Raw genomic sequence first — 19,447 nt, 5'->3', positions numbered from 1 at the left:
GCTCTTGTCTTATGCTTCTTCAGAAAGTAGGAATGACTTCCCATTTGTGTTAAACCATTGATAATAATCATCCAAAACTGAATAATGATCGACATAAATCGGCTTCGTACGGGGAATACGTCCACGTCGATCCTCCCAGATCATTACCCACTCGTTGTGCTTCATCAGCCAGTTGACATCTTTTTTGCCCGTCTTTCAACGTTATGCATATTTTTTAGATTCTTAGGTGCTTCAGGAATAGATTGTACGAAACCAAATTGGTGGAGCACACGATCAGTATGATGCCACTCTACAATAACATAACATACCAGAGGGATTGTCTCCATCCATACATCTAATGGGTCATTCAAGTGAGGTGGGATGCAATGCCTCATTTATTCAGTACAATAAGGAGCCCATTGAAACTAAAACAAATATATATAATTCTTATCAAAATAATATTCTAATTATATAACGATAATTAAAGGTAAATAATAAAATTTAAATACATACCTCTGTACCAGCCTTTTGATCAATGAGTAGCTGAATTTCTTCCAATTCGTCTGGTATATCACGATGATTTTTCTTTATACATGACCACCTATTCAATGTAAAAAAATTCATTATATACTTAAAAATTACTTATATACGAACTAGGTATTGAAATTACCTCAACAATAATGAGAAGACTAACGAGTTATTCACGACCAAACATAAAAAGGACATGCGATACCACACCCATGACTGCAAAAGAATGAGACATCCACCGATAGCATTTTTCGATAATCAGTTGTCTGACACATTTCTCTATACAGAGATGTCAAAATTGCAGAGCCCCAACTAAATGAACCGGCAACTTGAAAATCTGCGAGGTGACGCAGCCACATAGAATGAACTTGGTTGCAAAATTTATGAGGTATCAAGATCCCTCTTATGGGTTATAATATGCAAGCCCGGGCAAAAATTTTAGTCTATTCCTCGAAACAGACTTTGTTCAACTGTCGAAAATTTGTAGCCAACCATGATAACTGTATTCGACCACCGTTGAAATTAGATAGGATACATCTAAGATACTCCTCGCACAAGGAATGTTAATCACCATCCGCCACACCAGAAATAACATCATCATCTATCGGAAGCTCCAGATATATGAAAACATCTTCCAGCGTAATAGTGCACTCCCCATATGTAAGATGAAATGTGTGTCTCTAGACCCCATTTCTCAATTAGTATAGAAATGAGTTTGGGTTCAAGGTTACAATGTCCTTCATATTTCGCTATGTCACTGAATCCAACCGTAGCTAAATACGGCCAGACACGACTCGATATCTCTAACTTAACATTACAAATAAATGGATCTAATATATGATAATTCACCTAATTAAATAAATAGTATACGAAAAATATAAATTAATACTAAAAAAATAATTAAATAAAACATTCATAATAAATAAAAATAACAAAATGTAAAATTATTATCGTATCGACAAAATAACTCGAGATATGATTCTTATATAAACATAGCAATCCACCAGTCATTTTATAACCGTAAAATGTAATAAAAATTAATACAATAAAATATAATAAAATAATAAACTATTAAATGATTATAGTATAATAGAAAAATTTTAACTTCTAAAAATGATAATTATACTTTCTTAAAACTTGATAGAATGATAGATAGAAGGAAAAAATATAATATTTACGTTTGTGGTGTGAGTGTTGAAAGGGTAGGGGTATTTATAGGAGAAGGGGAAGGCATACGGATGTTTGGCCGATATTTATGGCAAACGGTTGGATTTAAATGAAAAGTGTGAATCATGATTCATGCCTTTTTCTAACTCAGACAGAATCCCGCGAAGGCGCGCTTCATGATCCGCGCCTTCTAACGTGGCGCTAACTAGAACAGAATCCCGTGAAGGCGCGTCTCATGATTTGCACCTTTCCGCCATGATACCAGATTAGACAGAACTCCGCAAAGACACGCTTCATAATCCACACTTTATTAAAAAAATGTGTTAAATTAGTAATATTTAAAGAAAGAATGCCTTAAAAAAATGTGTTAAATTAGTAATATTTAAAGAAAGAATGCCTTATAAATAATATTCCGTTGGTAGGATAATTTTTTTTTAAGTAAAAACGCTAAAAAAAACAACGATAAAATAGATTATTCATATTGTTTAAAGAAAAGGAATAGGTTTGGTAACGGCTAAGCCTAGGTAGGGGTAATTAAGATGACTGGGGAGCCATGGGTAACTTCTCAAATTGACCTACCTCCGTCCAATTATAAAATCTATTAAATTAAGTGATCAAACCCAAGCCTTAGAATATCTGTCTGCCAATAGGGAAAAGTGGGAAATTCTATATTGCCATAAATGTTTTCGGTCATTTTTTATTAGTTTTATTATATAAATAATAATAAATTTAATAATATTTTTTTAATCGTATATTAAAATTATCACACGTGAGTATTTTTAGGAAAAAGTCCAGCATCGGTAAGATTATTATGATTATTATATTTCCGGTTCTTGTCCAATTTCTTTCTAGTTGATGCTACCTAGTATCCATTTATCATCCGCCCCTTTATAAAAATTAACTAATGCAAATAATTTAATTGACAGTCAAATTCTTGAAATTGGTGTGGGCCTGGGGATGATTCTTCAAAGTTTATTAAGTTATTATGTGATAATTATCGTGGACAATAATGTGCCTAATAATCAATGGCACTGATCTTTTGCAATTCCGATAAAAATCAGTTTTTATTGGGTACAAATTCAACCCACCACGTATATTTTATAAACATCCTATCTTGCAATAAAAAAATTAATTTTATACCATGACAATAATCTAGACTATCAATTATTTAGTCAATTGAGCAATCTAAATTTTATTTTGGGATATACTATATTTATTATAGTATAGGCCAACTCATTAGGAGAATGGTTGTCCCTTGTTCTCATATGGGGTAAGGGGAGGTAAGATAGTAGGCTATCCCAACACTAGGTTAAGAGCAGTTTTCGTAGGAGACCTCCGAATTATGAAATGCCTTCCATGAGACTCGATCCCACGACCTCAAAGTTAAGAACCTTGTGCTCTACCAACTGACCTCAAGGATAGAATAACAAATTCTAAAATAAAATATTTTTATCAAAACTCATAATATAAAGTGACAAATTTTAAAAATATAATTTTTTATTAGAATTTGTTTAAGAAGTTTCAATAAAAAAAATTATAACTTGACAGCCCAACGTGATGAGTTTTAAATTAGTGTAGACTTTATTTCATACAAATTGATAACATATATTCCTTTTATCTACCGAAGATACGACATAGGGCGAAAGGAGTAAACATAAGTTTCCATTAATAACAAATAATACGGTTTTAATTCCAAGATAAGACGTTGAAAGGTGTATATTAAGAAGGTGTCAAACCGCGTTCTAAGTTCATAGCCTCCCCTATCTCGCCGGCGGCAGATATTAACGTTAAACCTTGCCCCTTCCTTTCTGTATAACATATGGTTGCCAAATACGTATACACTATATATAGTATAACATCGTACAAATGAAAAGCCATTTTTATATTTTATCCAACCTAACCAAATCTTATTTTAATCCTATCCCTGATCGTGTTCTCTCTCTCTCTCTCTGCAACTGGCTAGGAGCTGAAGAGCTTTGCTTCCATCTTAAGAATTGACAACCAAAATAATGGAGGGAGTATAAATAAATACCTTTCTCCTTGTTGGTCCCCTGAGGGCACTTCATTGTTTTATCCTTCTCGTCTTTTTGTTTCTCTGAGGACAAAAAGGGTTGAAGAAGTGGATTTTGAGGGGGGAGAAATGGAGGTTCTTGTGGACCCCACGTTCGACATGGAGGCCGCTGCCTCGGCGGCGGTTACGGCGACTTTTGTTAGAGAGCGGAAGCCTGATAAGAAGAATAAAGGCTCCTCCTCTTGCTTTTTTCTCAAGGAGGATGTCGCCGGGTTGCCGGACGTATCACCGGAGAGTTCGTCGTCGATCGGATCGTCGGGAGGCAGCGACGATGAAGAGGAAGACGGCGTAGTTTCATTTAGGGCAAGTGGAAGCTTGGGATGGTTGGGTTCTCTAGAGGATTCTCTTCCGATCAAGTTAGCATCTCTCCCCGTCTTCTCTTTTGATTTTTAAAACTTTTCGCCCGCTTAATTAAACAATCTGTTAGATGAAATATCTTAAACTCAAATTGGATCTAATCTTTTTGATAGGAGGGGATTGTCGAATCACTATGTGGGAAAATCAAAGTCATTCGGGAATCTGTTAGATGTAAGCACAGTAAAAGAAGTGGAAAAAGCAGAGAATCCATTCAACAAAAGGAGGATTTTGCTTGCAAACAAATGGTGCAGGTCCAGGAATTCATCTTTCTATTCATGGCAAAACCCCAACTCCATGCCTCTTCTTGCTCTGAACGAAGACGATGAAGAAACGCCATCAACATCGTCAAATGACGATAATCCACCAACAACAAAATCTGAATCGCAGCAAAGCGAACTCAAGGTCACTAACAAGTCACAGAGTTGTTTTTCTTTAACAGGTCTACGAGTACAAGATGAGCCTCAATAACACTTTTCTTTTTGAAACATCAAGATATATGCTTTAGGGTTTAGATTATTATTCCTTATGTTGTTTGCTGTTGCCCCTTTTTTTCTTTATTTCACTCGAAGAAAAACAAAATTTTAAGTAACTTAATATATAAAGAGTTAACGGCACAAGAAGTCCCCACACTATGACACATTATAAATTAACCCCTAAACGTTAAACTATTTTATATCAATCTTTAACTATTACCCACATTTCAAATTAATCTTTAAACTTTAAAATATTTTATACCAATCCTAAACTATGAATAACATTTCATTTTGATCATTTCGTTAACATGTCACCTAAAAAATTAATCTATTTTTAAAGATCATGAGAATTTTTTTTACAAGGTTACATATTCAATTTTGAAAATTTTCAAAAGAATAGTAAACATAATAATATATTAATGGAAGGATCAGAATGAAATGATATTGGTATTTTGATGATAGCTATAAAATATTTTAAAGCTTAAGGACTAATTTAAAATGAGGGTTGTAATTTGATGATTAATATTAAATATTCAAAAGTCTGGAGACAAATTTAAAATAAAATTTATAGTTTGTGGACATATTGTACAATTATAGTTTGATGATTAAAATGGTTTTTGCAAATAAAAATCACATTTACTATATTATATTAGTTTTTTTTTAGATTTCGAAAGGACTGACACGTTGGAATATAAATTATATATTGATGGGTATGGATGTATGCACATGTCATGTTCATACGTTATGATTAAAGACTGTCAAGTCCTTGTGTGTTTGGAGGTTGTATGCTATTAAATGGATGACATTTCCCTTCGTCCATTTACAGAAGGAAACCTCAAATGGACCAATTTTCTTTTTAAATATTAATTCTTATACTATAAAAATATAAGAGTTTAATTCATATTTGACCACTGAATTTCCCAGTTTTATCACGTTAGCCATTGAACTTACAAATTATTAACACCATGCTCAACACTAGGAAAGGTCAATCCAGCCCTGCTAAAGCCATGGCAACGAACATATATAGACTCTCAACATGAGGAGCCAACTCGAGCCAATCAGACAACCAACTTGTCAAAATCATCGAACACATCCAATAAAAACCAAGGTAATCAAGTGGATACGTTCAATGACCAAATATGCATTTAACCTTCATTATAATTACAATGAAGTAGTATCTTATTACAATTTGTGAGAATAAGGTGAAATTATTTTCGAGAATAATGACCACGCGATTATATATGCAGTTGATTATCAATTCCTATGAACCTACATTTTGCGGATGAAGAAACCTGAACTTTCATAAGGTGAAATTTTGGAAGCGGCATTACCAGAGAACCATTCTGGAAGATGTGCTTTCCGACTTTTCACCGTGGTTACAGTGGATAGTGTTATTTATCTAATGCCTTTATTTATGGTTGTTTCCAAGTGAGACTTGAAAATCACAACAAATATAGGGAAACAACGAGCGGACAGAAAAGAGATAACACGCACACGCTGCAAGCAAAAGAAAACGGAACCGGAAAAGCAGAAACCGCAAAGTTAAGGCTGATTTAATACCAAGGAAAGCTCCGAATTCAGTACTACCATTATTTTTTTTTTAAATCCACAAAAAGGAATCCTGTTTTAACATTGACAAAAAGCCTATCTTTTTTTCTAATCAATGTTCATTGACCCAAACTGTAGAAATTTGTAACTCCGAATACAAAAGTGTCAGACTCTCAAAGCCGGTAACTTCCCCTAGACACAGAACACAACAAAGATGAAGACGTCCATCTTCTAAAATAAGAGCAAATTACCTGCATTTTTAGATCAGAATTTTCTTTTTGCATTTCAAAGGAGATTGAGACAGGCAGCGGCTGACAAACTAAGACAAGAATGACTTTCAGTATTGGTGGAACAAATGGTGTCACGATCAACCACTTCCCTTTTGTTTTAGAGTGATCTTATCCCCAAGACTCAGAGCAATACCCTGGGTCTTGCTCCTTATTCTGATGTACCCACTAAGCTTTCCATCTGCTTGTTTCTCAATACTCAAGTTTACCAAGGCATCCTCCCCAAACACACTTTTTGCATACAAGTTAGCGGCTAGGAATCCACACTCATCGTCTAGCGCAGATCTGAAACACATTCCAGCCAACAAAAGGATTGACATAAAAGAATGCATTAATAAAAATACAGATGGAATAGATTTACAACAGGGTTCAACTGCAAATTCTAAGAAATTTGTTTTGAGTCGCAAGTCAAAAAACCATAAAATAGATGCATTCTGAAAGCCAATATGATATTAATTTGTTATTTTGCAAATTAAGCATGAAAGATTCGTTTTCAGAACGAAGTGACATGTAAATCATATAGCACACTGTCGAATTAAAATTGTAAAATCTACATCATATGCAGAAACCATTAACTCATCGGTTTGTTTTGTAATTCTATGTATATTTCTCAGTGAAGTTAAAACTTACACTGGAGTGAGACACTTCATGTTGGTTGACATGATAATATGTTCAAGGAATACCTTCTCATCTTGGATTACTGTGTTAACAGCAACCTGAATCACAAAAATCAATAGTGAAAAATAATATTGACACAACAATGGGGATAGAAATTGTTAGCTTAGTCCTAGGAGAACGTATGATATATAAAGTGAACTCAATTAGCGGTGAGAGGGGAATAAGAGGTACAAACACTATGCAAGGGACATGAACTACATATAAAATCGAACTAAGATAATTGCATTCCGATTAGCATACTGAACACATTATATTAAAGCATAGTATGGTATCAATGTTGGCTAGATATTTAAAGGAATGAGGGTCGCTGCTGAGGATGCAAGCTGATAATAACAGAAATAGTTCAACAAATACCTTGTTTTCCCATTCAAATTCAGCCCACATAGTTCTGAATGCAGCATCAGTACATACAGCGGGAGAAATATAATCCATGATATCAATATGAATGTCATTAAGAACAACAACGGTTCTTTCGAGCACATTTGATGTCTCATAAACAATGTTGCCAAATATGACTCCAGTCTCAGTTGACGAGACCTTGATGTTGGCCTTTATTTGTTTACTAGATTCAGGAGCTAGGGTATAATTTTGCGGACGCTCCACAAGTTTCAGATCACCCATAGTTGCCAACTCCAAGCACAAATTCTGAAGAGTTTCCTTGGTCCGATTGATAACTGTGATATCAAGAACAATATCATAGTGATGGACAGTGACATAGGCTTCTGCATATACTGGATCACTAAATCCAGTAAGTTGAAGAATGCGGTTGAGCTTATTTGCATCATCAGTATCGTTGACAAACTCTCCAGTTGCACGTTTTAAATCATCTTGAACCTCATCCTCCAACTCCAGCTGACTCATACCCTGGAAGTCCCAAAAAAATCAGAAACAAAAAATTCCAGAAACAAATACGTAAATTCATGACAAAAATCCAAGAATCAATAACCATAAGATGTACAAAAACAAGGTGATAAGGCAATAAATTCTAGCCGAACAAACAAAATACAGCTATACAAGCTTAAGAAAAACAAGGTGATAAGGCAATAAATTCTATCCAAACAAACAAAATACAACTATACAAGCTTAAAAAATGCATACATGACTAAATATGGTACAATAAACTTGGGATAAACCAAGATGTTAAACATACTCATAAGATAATGACAAATAAAAAGCTCTCACCTTCCTACTCTTCAAATGGTAGAAATCAATAAGGTCATCTGGTTGTGCATGAGAAACCTGAGCCTTTGCCTTTAATTCCTCAGTTTCCTGCAGCTGTTTCTCTGATAGCATTTTCACAAAACTCTGACGACAAGATTGCAACCATATTTTCCTGATGTCATCACCAGTATTGCACAACAATCTTATGCACAGAACAATCCTATCATAAGAATCATTATCAATTGGGTGTGGAAGAACAGGAGATTGTCCTAATTGCAGCATAGAGACAATGATCAGCAATGCTTGTGTGGTTGCTTTGTTAGCTTCAACTTTTGATGGCTGTACCTCCTGCAATCTCAGAACAAGTTTAGTCAGTGTGCAAGCAACAACTGCCCCGAGGAAAAAATCGCCAGTGAGGAGAAGAGATCTGAGATTCCCAGAAGCCAATGATCCCTGAACAACTTTAGGAGCAGAGAAAGCTGTTTCAGAGGCAGCACTTTGGGTTGCATAAGTACCATCAGCAAGAATAGCCGGTCTCCTTGAGGAAACAGTAATGGAGTTTGCTTGCGGAGTTTTTTTAGAAGCATCAGTACCTTCTCCTTCCTCAGAAACAGAGTAGAAAGGTAGCTCTCCGAGGCAATGCTTGATGGTTGCTATGCCACTTTCAACTTCAGAAAGAGATAGGCAATACTCTCCGACAATCCAAAGAGCACACGAGCAAACCCGTGCAGCTCGGATCTGATAGAATGTATCCAATAGCCTTGTTATGATGGACACCCTAAGCTTAGGGTTGGTCTCAATTATTTCTCGAACAAAAACCACAACATCAATAGCTGAAGGAACATTATTGTCACCCAAGAAATCCATAAGCAGATGCACAACTGTGCTCGCAACTTCTGGGAACTTGATTGCACAGGAATGAATAGCTTGAATTAGCATTTGTCTGTATTCTCCATTCTTCTCAAGCTCTCCACTTTGAGTCTTCACAACTTCCTTCTTCAACATAAGAACAACCTCATTGATGTTTCGTGGAGTTATTAACTCAAGAACAATATCAAGCGTCTTCCTCTGGATGTCAAGATTTGGACTTGAAAGTGCCCTAAGAACATCCATGATCAAATCAACCATAATATCTCTATGAGAAGACTTGATCTCATTCAGCCGGTCAAGTACAATAAGCTTCACATTATTGTCGCTTTGAGAAAGAAGAAGCTGACAGTAAGTGTTGGCAGCAGCTCTAATAGCAGTGGGAGCAGACGACAAAGAAACAAGTGTGCTAGCACACTCATAAATAACTGCAGTTGATGGGGCATTCAATAAAGATATAATAATCTTAATATACTTCCCTTTCTCCGAACGATTTGTTCTGCAAACCTTACGGATCAGATCCAAGACAACCATCTGAAGCAGTTCACCCCATTCAGAAACCCTATCGACATGGGTCAGGAGGTAATTAATGGCTCGATCTTGTGCACAAGTAAATAGCATAAGAAATGCATTTCGCTTGGCAGATGCATCCTGCTCCGTTGAAAGGACCTTCTCAATCATTTCAGGTGCATCAACCAAGAGCTGCTCACCTTGTGGAAGCTTATATATCGACATGACAGCTAATATAGCATTCCTCCTAATAAATGGGTGCCGATGCTCTAGATTTTGCAAAACTGAAGGGATTAGTGGCTCAATAATCTCTGTCTCATTCAAGCGACAGAGAAACCGCAAGGTAACACCACGGATATATTCATTTGGATGTTGAAGATTGTTCCTCAAATTTTGGCATATCAATATCATTTCAGGTAATACCCTCCCTTTTGTATCAGTTTTCTCAATTATCTCCAAATACAGAAGCAAAAGCTTTTGGACTGTGTGGTCCTCTGAAGGCAAAACGTATCTGACAATGGTGATAAAGAGCTGGGGAAGGGTTTCACCATTCAGTAAAAGCATTATTGCTTTCTTCATAGCATCAACCTTTGCAGGAACATCATTTCCTTCAAGTGCTTCTTTAATCTCATTAGCGATTGCAGGTGTGCCTTTGTCAAAGTGAATAAGAAGAGTACAGGACTTCTCCATTTCTAGCAAGTTTTCTGGCAACACAAAGAAAAATTAAAATATTATAATATTAAAATATTCAACCAAAAATATGGTAGAAAATTAGGATTCTAAAAGCTAGGAGTTAAATAAATATATCTCAGTACAAAAAATATGCCTGTGAAATAACAATTTTAACATTGCACTCACAAATCAACCAGAAGGTCTTAAATTAGGTAGCTCTGACAGAGAGAGCCATTTTGAACAAAGAAGAATGACTACTTCAAAGGTCATAATATTGGTTGAAACAGAAATGATAAATCAGTTCCATGATAATGGTATATCATTATTAAAGAATTTGCCAACAAGACTTGTATAACCAATAACATTCACTCGTTAATGTACAGTTTAGGGGAAATATGGTTTGAATCTCGTACAAAAAGCTTCATTTGGTACATACTTTTCGATGGATTGCCCATGCTAAACGGACTATCAAACTAAGTCATTCCTATTAGACATAAATAGTATCTATATCTACAACTCTAGAGCTGCATAAAAAATTGTGGTTATTTCAGCTTAATTATAAACAAATAATCATTGTAGATCTGCCCGGAGAGCAAGAAAGAAACAAGATTCAATCATTTTTGTCTCGTTAATTCCAATACTAATACTGATTTCACCAGATGAAGTCAAAACAAAACGATTTTAACAAACATATACGCTATCACAGCATTAGCACAACGAAAAGAAAAGTGTGACAGCCAAATCAGATTCAAATCCACAAAGCACATTTAAATTCCCAGATTATAAGTTATTACCGTGAAGGATTCAATCATAAAATCCATTTCGAAATCGTAAACCTAAATCGAAAAATTCCACTAAAAATAATATATTAAACGAAAAACAAAGGCCGCGAAATCAAGTAGAAAGTAAATCAATATATCTGGAAATTGTGTAATAATGGGAGAAAGAGAAAGAGAAACGAACCTGAGCGATCAGATCATTCGAGAAGGGAAACCGGTTGGTGAAAGTGAAGCAGGTTTTTATTTCAAGGTTAAGAGATTGGGGAAATTACAGAATTCAAAATGAGGGATTCGATTTTTCTTTTTTCCTCCTTTTTCTAGAAATCGAGGGGAAATGAAGAAGTCATACGCTCTCAGCCTCACAGATCTAAAAGACCATCTAATTTCGCACCATGACGTGAGTTTATAAATGGAGGTAGGAAGGAAAGATTTTCATTGGGTAATTATCAATTTAGTTGGTGTTTGTTTTCGGAGGTAAAATATCTGAAGTATGTAGATCACATCTGTAGGTATCTACAGTAGAAGATGTGGATCAAAAGTCTACGGTCTACAAGAATATGACTGTTTGGTTTTTAACGTCTGTAGACTGTTAAAATAAATTTAAATATAAATAAACTGATTTTTTAAACTATACTCAAATAACCATTTTTGCTATTAATTTTTTAAAAATTAATAAATGTCATTAAATTTAATGAATTATTACAAAATAGTCACTATTATGTTGTAATAAATTATAAAAGTTTGATAATATAATAATTATTTTATAGTATTTAGATAAATTTATTAATAAATTTAATAAGTATTTTATAATTTTTTAAACTTTATTGACGAAAATGATCATTTATATATAACTCAACGATATCTAATATACTTTATTTGAAAAAATATATTAAATAAATATTATATGAATTTTATTATTATAAATTATTACATCTACGGACTATTAGATTTTGGTTTTAATATTATATATCATTTTAAAAATTATTATTAAATCAATCGATAATGAAATCAATTTGATTTTAATTTAATCTGTTCGTTTCAGTTTAAGTAATTGTAAAAAAATTATATTTTAATTCTCAATTATTATCGATTCACAAATATATCAATTCTCGATTTTATAATATCATTTAAATCATCTTAATTTATTCGAGTTGTACAATCCGATTCTAGTAACATCAAAAAATATATATAATATATACTTCATATAATATACATCAATTAGTATTTTTCTATTTAGAAAAAATATATTATTTGTTTTTTTATTTATTTATTCTGTATAAAGGGATTTTCGTACTTTACCAGAATTAAATGATAAGTATCAGATTTTTCAATAGTGTGAATATTTTTTTTATTAAAACAATTATTTTATCTTTTAATGCTAATAATTGTATGTCCCCATGATTTTCTAAGTTTTTATATAAAAAAAAGTTTACTAAGTTTAATTGGATAATATTTTTTACTAAGTTTAATATATATTTTCAAATAAAGTATATTAGATATCTTTGAGTTATATACAAATGATCATTCTCGTCAATAAAGTTTAAAAAATTATAAAATACTTATTAAATTTATGAAAAGATAATAAAATTATTAATAAATTTATCTAAATACTATCAAATAATTATTATATTATCGAACTTTTATAATTTATTACAACATTATAGTGAATATTTTATAACAATTCATTAAATTTAATGACATTTTATAATTTTTAAAAAATTAATAGCAAAAATGGTTCTTTGAAGAGGTTAGAAGAGCTTTGAAGACATAAGTCTACGTCTGTGCCAAGAAGAGGACGCGCAGACGTTAGAAGAGCTTTTGTCTTCTAAAAATCAAACGGTCTGCGAAGCCCAATGTCTGCACGTGGTCTGCGCGGCGCAAACATAAGAGTTTTGAAGACCTTAAACAGTGAAAACAAACACCACCTTAATATACGAAGAAGGAAATGTCGTATAAAAAATATTAATATTTTTTTTAAATTTCTGTTAAAAAAATCTATTTAAAATATTATTTTTATCCGAAAATACTAATTTCGCTATCTAATTTTTGGTAGAAAAAAATAATATTTTAGGTAGCATTTAATATTAACATTTTCGATAGAAAAAAATAATGTTTTATGTAACGCTTTACTAAAAATGTTAAAAAATATTAACATTTCTTTAGTTGTATATTAAAGCTGTCATACCTTAGATATTCCCATTTTTATTCGATCTTGCTTTTCTTTTTCAGGGTATGCCTTTGCTCTTTTTCCTAATAAGTTATATAGTACAAATTTAATTTTAAATTATAATGGTAATTTTTAAGAAAACAATATATTTTAAAATATGTTATTTTAGTAAAAAAATCATGGATTAATTTAGGGCAAAAATCATAGGATAATGCATAGGGAAATGTTATTTCCCCAAATATTCTACCCAACATTTTATTTAACCAAATAGGGCGTTTTCTAAAATGATCTTTGAAGACGTGTAGGGTTCCATGCGACTTGGAGAAGACACCAAAATTGCTACACGTCTTCAACGTGAAGACCCCAAGATTTCCTCACGTCTTCAGCTTGTATGGGAGCATTTGAAGACCCCAGGAGTTCTACACTTCTTCAAGGTGAAGACTAGATGATTGCCATACGTCTTCAGCAGGAATCTCTTCTCAATCGTGTGCTTTATGCAAAGCTACCTTAATGCAGCTGCTGTCTATGTCTCGTTTGATCCAATTGCTTTAAAGTATGTGATGCTCGTGAAGTGAATCACTGTTGGTGCAGTGAATTATTGATGCTTAATCAATGAATTATTGGTGATGGTATTATATATGGGAGAGGGAAAGCTTGTTTACACTTACCTTGTGGAAGAAGAAAGATAAAATAGTATTGTTGAATGGGAAGGATTCGAAAGGCAGTGTTGAAATAAAGTAGAGAGTAATTTTCTTGAGTAAGTATTCAAATGATTTATATATATTTTTTTATATATTTTACCTCGTAGTATTCTGTTAAATGATATTGTTGAGTTCATTTGCAGATTAAAGAGTGAGTAAAAAGTTGTTTCGATATAGTTTTGTAAATCAAGTTGGGGGAAGAAGTTTTCAAGTAAGTACGAATAAATTTGATTTAAATTATTATTATTTCAGTTTTGTAATATTTTTAGTTTTTATTTGACTTCTGAATCACTAGTATAAATTTTTAATAGTATTGATTTAGAATTTAGATTACAAATTATCAAACAGTTAGATAATTTTGCCTTATTAATTATTGAAAATAATATTAAAATTTTTAATTATTATTTAAATAATAGCAATAGCAAAATATTGTTAGAATCTTTTTTTGTTCTATATATATATCATATGTAGGGAAAATGAGCAACAAATTCTTCATGATTGTCCATTATAATGGACAAATTATAGAGAATGAGGCTGGTGTTGTTTTTCAATCTAAATACCTATAAATATAATGTTTAAAAGAGACATCACATTTATAGAAATGAATGAGATGATAGAAAGAAAAATACGAGCTATAATTTATGGGTTGAGGTACAGGCTTATGATATATTTCAATCTAGCCGCATATGTTACAATACCAATTGAAGATGATGTTGATATTAGAACCATGATTGAAGTACATGGCTCCACAAATATATCAGTTATTAAGTTATTTGTTGAGGTGCATAAGATATTTAATGTTCATGGTTTGTAAAAAAATGTGGTTGGAAATTCATATCAAATGACTTTCGGAAGTGAGTTTGAGGACCCGACATATAGATTGATAAATAAATTTATGTCGATGTTGGAAAGTGCAAATGAAGTCAGTGGAACATCGACAGCAGCAAAGTATGGGGCAAGAAGCATACATCTTATAGAATTGACTGTTGATATTGACACTGAAAATCGTTGAGGAGAATCACATGATGATTCCAGCGATGATGAAGAAACTGAGGAACCTGATTTTGTCAACGATGACACCGTTTTCGATGGTGGTGAAGATGATTTGGCCAATGATAAATATCTGACATCGTATCAACCTATTCCTCACATGTACAAGATAAATTATGATGTTATGAGGGCACCTGAATTCCCAGAGATGCCACATTTAACTTCAGGCTACGTAACTAAGTCATCTGAAAACTCGGGTGAATTATCTTTTGGAAAGCAATTTAGAGGAAAAAATGAAGCTATATTGGCGATTAAAGAGTATTGTATAAAATGCTATGTATATTACAAGGTTACAAAGTTAAACTAGAAAACTTTGTATATAAAGTGTGTTAAATATGGTCCCGAGTGGAAGTGGCTGATCAGAGTGTCCAAAATGCCAAGACAAGATGCTTGGGTCATTACAAGGTACAATGACCCTCACACATGTTTACAAAACTTCATCGAACAAGACCACCGACTATTAGATTCCGATGTAATATATCAATATGTGAAGGTGTTGGTTGAACAAAATCCAAGGATCCCTTGTTCAATGTTAGTTGCATCTATTCGAGACCAATTCAGATACAATGTAAAATACAAACCAATTTGGTATGCAAAGAAGAAGGCAAGGAGATTGATATATGGCAATTGTGATATATCATACAATGAGCTACCGGATTTGTTACAAGCTATGAAACGTTTCATCCCATGAACCATAGTGAAATATCAAATCATGCCTGCATACAACCTAGAAGGTCAACTTCTTCAAGGGAAGAGAATATTCCATAGACTTTTTTGGGCATTCAAGCCATGTATAGAAGGATTTCCATTTTGCAATCGTATGATCCAAGTAGATGGCACGTCATTGTACGAGCAATATAAACATATACTATTGATATTTGTTGCACAAGATGGTCAACGAAATATCGTTCCAATAGTATTCGCAATTGTTGAAGGAGAGACAGTAGAGGCTTGAGATTTCTTTTTGACCAATCTACGTAAGTATGTCGTTCGATAAGATGGAATGTCCTTGATATTTGATCAAGGAATAGACCTTTTGGTGTTAATTGAATGACCAAGAAGTCGATGGATACATCCGCATGCATATCTTGCATATTGAATTCGCCATATTGGTAAGAACTATATCGAAAAGTTTCATAACGACCACATTCGTAGCGAGATAATCAGTATGGATAAGTTTTATTTTCAACATATGTATCCATTTGTTTGTGTTTTTTTTTAAATTGAAGTTAACACAATATATATTATAAAATAAGATATGAACTAAGCCAACCAAATTTTGATAAGAGGTTGGAGAATTTGAAGTGGGCTTATGATAAGTGTATTTGTAACTGGGCTTCGGAAATCGCTTGAGAAAAATGGTTGCAAGCATATGATTACGGTCGACGATACGAACACAAGATAACAAACCTTGCTTAGGCGATTAATTCAATACTAAAAGGTACACGTCATCTCCCAATAGCGAGTGTGGTGAAAGAGACATACTTTAGGTTGGCTAAAGTTTGGTCCGATAAAGGGAAGGGGATTGAGTGTCTGATCAACAATAGTCAAATTTGGGCTTTTAAAGTGGCGGAAGCAATGCAAGTGAATGAGCGATTGGCAACATCAATGTTTGTTCATGACTTCGATCGAATTGAACATACTTTTACTATCATTACATGCATATGTCATAAAAAAGGAGGAGAGCGTGAAACATTTAGAGTTGATTTAAGACAAAGATGGTGTGATTATTGTCGCTTTCAAGCATGGACTTATATGTGTGCTCATGCAGTCGTTGCATGTATGCATACTGGAACAAACACATACACCTATGTTGACGAGTGCTTCCATTTGCAATGGATATTAAATATCTACAACTATGAGCTCAAACAGATTCCAAATAAACCATATTGGCATAAACATGAGCACGATGAATAGTTGTCAAACCCAATACTTTGTAGAAGTCCAAAGGGTCGACCTGAGTCCACTCATATCCATACCAGTATGGATATTTATATTAGAGAGAAATGTCAAGAAAAAAGATGTGGATTATATCAAAGTGAATGTCATTTGAAAAAAATTATCTGAACCTACCATGACACAGGGCTTAATAATATTTAGATTTCTTGCATATTTGTATTTGAATAAATGCTTGTAAATATTATTTAATGATTTAATGTCTAATAATAATGATGACTTAATAATGATGATTTAATAATAATATGATTTGATAATGTGAATAATGATGATTTAATAATGTTAATAATGATGATTTAATAAAAAAATTAAGGCATGCAATTATTTAAATAAAAAAGCTGCTACATGCTTCTCCACAAGGCTGACGCATGCTGAAAAACAAGGCTGACGCATGCTGAAAAACAAGGCTACATGCATGCAGCTCCCTTGCCCGATGCAACTCTCCCACGTGAATGCTTCCCATGAAGCTCTCTCACGTCAATCACAATGCATGTGTCATGTGAATGCAATTATGAATTAGAGAAAAAAAGGCTAAAAAAAACAAAAGCTGAAGAAAAGTTGCTGGTACACGTCAATCACAATGCTCCCCCTACATGAATGATGTTGCATGCATGCATTCAAAAATCAAATTAAAAAATATTTTATTAATTTTTAAAATATTTAAATAATTAAAATTTCAATAATTCAAATTAAAAAATGTTTTGTAAAATTTCAATAAATCAAATTTTCAGAAAAGCTAACAAATTTTATTTAATAATAGATTCCCATACAAAGATCAAGGAAACATTTATAATTCTTGCAGATGACGAGGTGTTGTTGAATAATAATGTCGATGGGCTCTTCAAATTCGTTATGGTCGTTGTGGTTGTTCGGTAGTCTGATCATCATAGTAAATCTGCTCATTTACCGAGGGTATATTCTCTGGTGTTGTAAATTCTTGTCGGCCACTTTGCTCTCCCATCTCTGGTGTATGAAAAATAGTCGTATTTGACATCATAGATGTCATGTCATCACAATCAACTGTCAATACAAACATGGGATCATAGATGAGTGTTTGGGGAGGTGGAATAAACCCAGGTCTGTAGGCAGTAAGAATCGAATCATAAAAAGCTTGATGAATTGATGAGTCGTCTCCTACCATCATATTACTCATTTCCCATATTATCGGAATCGATCTTTGATTCATATTCTCGTCCCACGGCTTCCATGTTGATCGTGTTTCTCCTTAATCATTAAACGCTTGATCCATTGGCACTGTTTCCGCTTCATGTTGAGCTGAACTCCCACACCCACTCCCACTCAGTCTAGATTTTATGCTTTTGCTAAATTTTTTCTTATATTGTATAAATCTCCTCCTTTCTATGGATGTTGTCAAATACAAGTTCCCATTAACCCAATAATGGTAAGCCAAATTTATAAACACTTTATAAAATTCATAAACACTTTTAAATTTGTTTTTGACATTTTGAACATTAAAATTTATTTTTACAAACTTAAAATTCTTGAATCAAATAAAATATTAACTTTACAAAATTTTCAATTTAGTCCTTTGTTATGTCAAAATCATTTAATTACATTTATCAAAAAGAGATCAATTAGGTTTTACAATGATGAACTTCTCTCGATTAATTCACACTGGTCTACAATTGGTGGACGAGCCATATGTATTTTCTTCTCGAGTCAAACAAGTTTTTTATTGCCACATCCAATGAATGAGGGTTGACATGTTGTACTTTGTAATACCCCCAGAGAGTTGATATACATTGAGTATGGAAGTAGAGATGACATTGAAACAAGATTATAAACTTTTCCTTTTGTCACGCAAAATTTAGATGAAACTATCACTAGTACTAGTTCACAATTCCAATGGGTTCGGGATGACATGGATGGATATATTTATGAAAATTGATATGACATAACAATGTAGTAATATTTTATATGTTAATTTATTAATTTATAATATATCCATTAATAATATTCTTATAACTAGTTACTAATATTGTTATTTGTTTATTGCATATATTATGCATAGGAGGAAATTAAGTGATATGCGGATTGTCCGAGCTCATCAAGAGGAGGAAGAAACAAATAATGAAGAATTGATTGGTGGTGGATCTTTTAAAGTTCCGAATTTAGTTGAAGAAACTGTAGAAATTGAAGGTAATGTTTGATACTTTGTTTAAATAGTGGTTGATTTTTTTATTGACTTAATTTTGAAAAATTATAATAAATTATTTCTTATGTAGCTGAAAAATGGTCAAAGGTGCAAGACTAGTGGTTTCACGATAATAAAGGAATTATACGAACTTCCTCTTGGGGATCGTGTGAAAGTTTCGAGTAACGATGTCGGCCAACCTATTGAGATAGAAACACGTGTTCTAGCTACTTACTTAGATGTGATTACACTCAATGCTAATCTTCTACCGATCAATTTTAATTGATAAATGTCAAAAAAAAATCATTCTAATAAAGACTAGCGGTTTCACGATAATAAAC

The 19,447-nt window shown here is 33.0% G+C and overlaps 2 protein-coding genes across 2 annotated transcripts; one reads left to right on the top strand and one right to left on the bottom strand.

Annotated features, from left to right (window-relative positions):
- The first annotated feature begins 3,621 nt into the window (after positions 1 to 3,621).
- On the top strand, positions 3,622 to 4,626 carry LOC120150328. The gene is made up of 2 exons (XM_039163023.1): positions 3,622 to 4,101; positions 4,216 to 4,626. Exons 1-2 carry the CDS (start codon positions 3,815 to 3,817, stop codon positions 4,568 to 4,570), a joined length of 642 nt encoding a protein of 213 aa, XP_039018954.1. The 5' UTR covers positions 3,622 to 3,814; the 3' UTR covers positions 4,571 to 4,626.
- Positions 4,627 to 6,215: 1,589 nt separating this feature from the next.
- Positions 6,216 to 11,431, bottom strand: LOC120150308 (coatomer subunit beta-1-like). Its single transcript, XM_039162999.1, has 5 exons — positions 11,263 to 11,431; positions 8,271 to 10,332; positions 7,443 to 7,952; positions 7,041 to 7,126; positions 6,216 to 6,695 (listed from the first exon to the last, which is right to left on the bottom strand). Exons 2-5 carry the CDS (start codon positions 10,314 to 10,316, stop codon positions 6,491 to 6,493), a joined length of 2,847 nt encoding a protein of 948 aa, XP_039018930.1. The 5' UTR covers positions 10,317 to 10,332; positions 11,263 to 11,431; the 3' UTR covers positions 6,216 to 6,490.
- Between the last annotated feature and the right edge of the window lie 8,016 nt (positions 11,432 to 19,447).

The sequence above is a fragment of the Hibiscus syriacus genome, unplaced genomic scaffold (genome assembly GCF_006381635.1).
Source record: "Hibiscus syriacus cultivar Baekdansim isolate YM2019G1 unplaced genomic scaffold, ASM638163v2 tig00002793_pilon, whole genome shotgun sequence".
NCBI classification, from domain to species: domain Eukaryota; kingdom Viridiplantae; phylum Streptophyta; class Magnoliopsida; order Malvales; family Malvaceae; genus Hibiscus; species Hibiscus syriacus.
This window is presented reverse-complemented; position numbering and strand designations above follow the sequence as displayed.

Excerpts from the sequence above, each read along its gene's own strand:
- LOC120150328 (XM_039163023.1), top strand. The coding sequence starts at position 3,815 with ATGGAGGTTCTTGTGGACCCCACGTTCGACATGGAGGCCGCTGCCTCG. Across the intron at positions 4,102-4,215 it reads GAGGATTCTCTTCCGATCAA|GAGGGGATTGTCGAATCACT; the intron begins GTTAGCATCTCT and ends TCTTTTTGATAG.
- LOC120150308 (XM_039162999.1), bottom strand. The coding sequence starts at position 10,316 with ATGGAGAAGTCCTGTACTCTTCTTATTCACTTTGACAAAGGCACACCT. Across the intron at positions 7,953-8,270 it reads ACCATTTGAAGAGTAGGAAG|GGTATGAGTCAGCTGGAGTT; the intron begins GTGAGAGCTTTT and ends TGGGACTTCCAG. Across the intron at positions 6,696-7,040 it reads ATGAAGTGTCTCACTCCAGT|ATCTGCGCTAGACGATGAGT; the intron begins GTAAGTTTTAAC and ends AATGTGTTTCAG.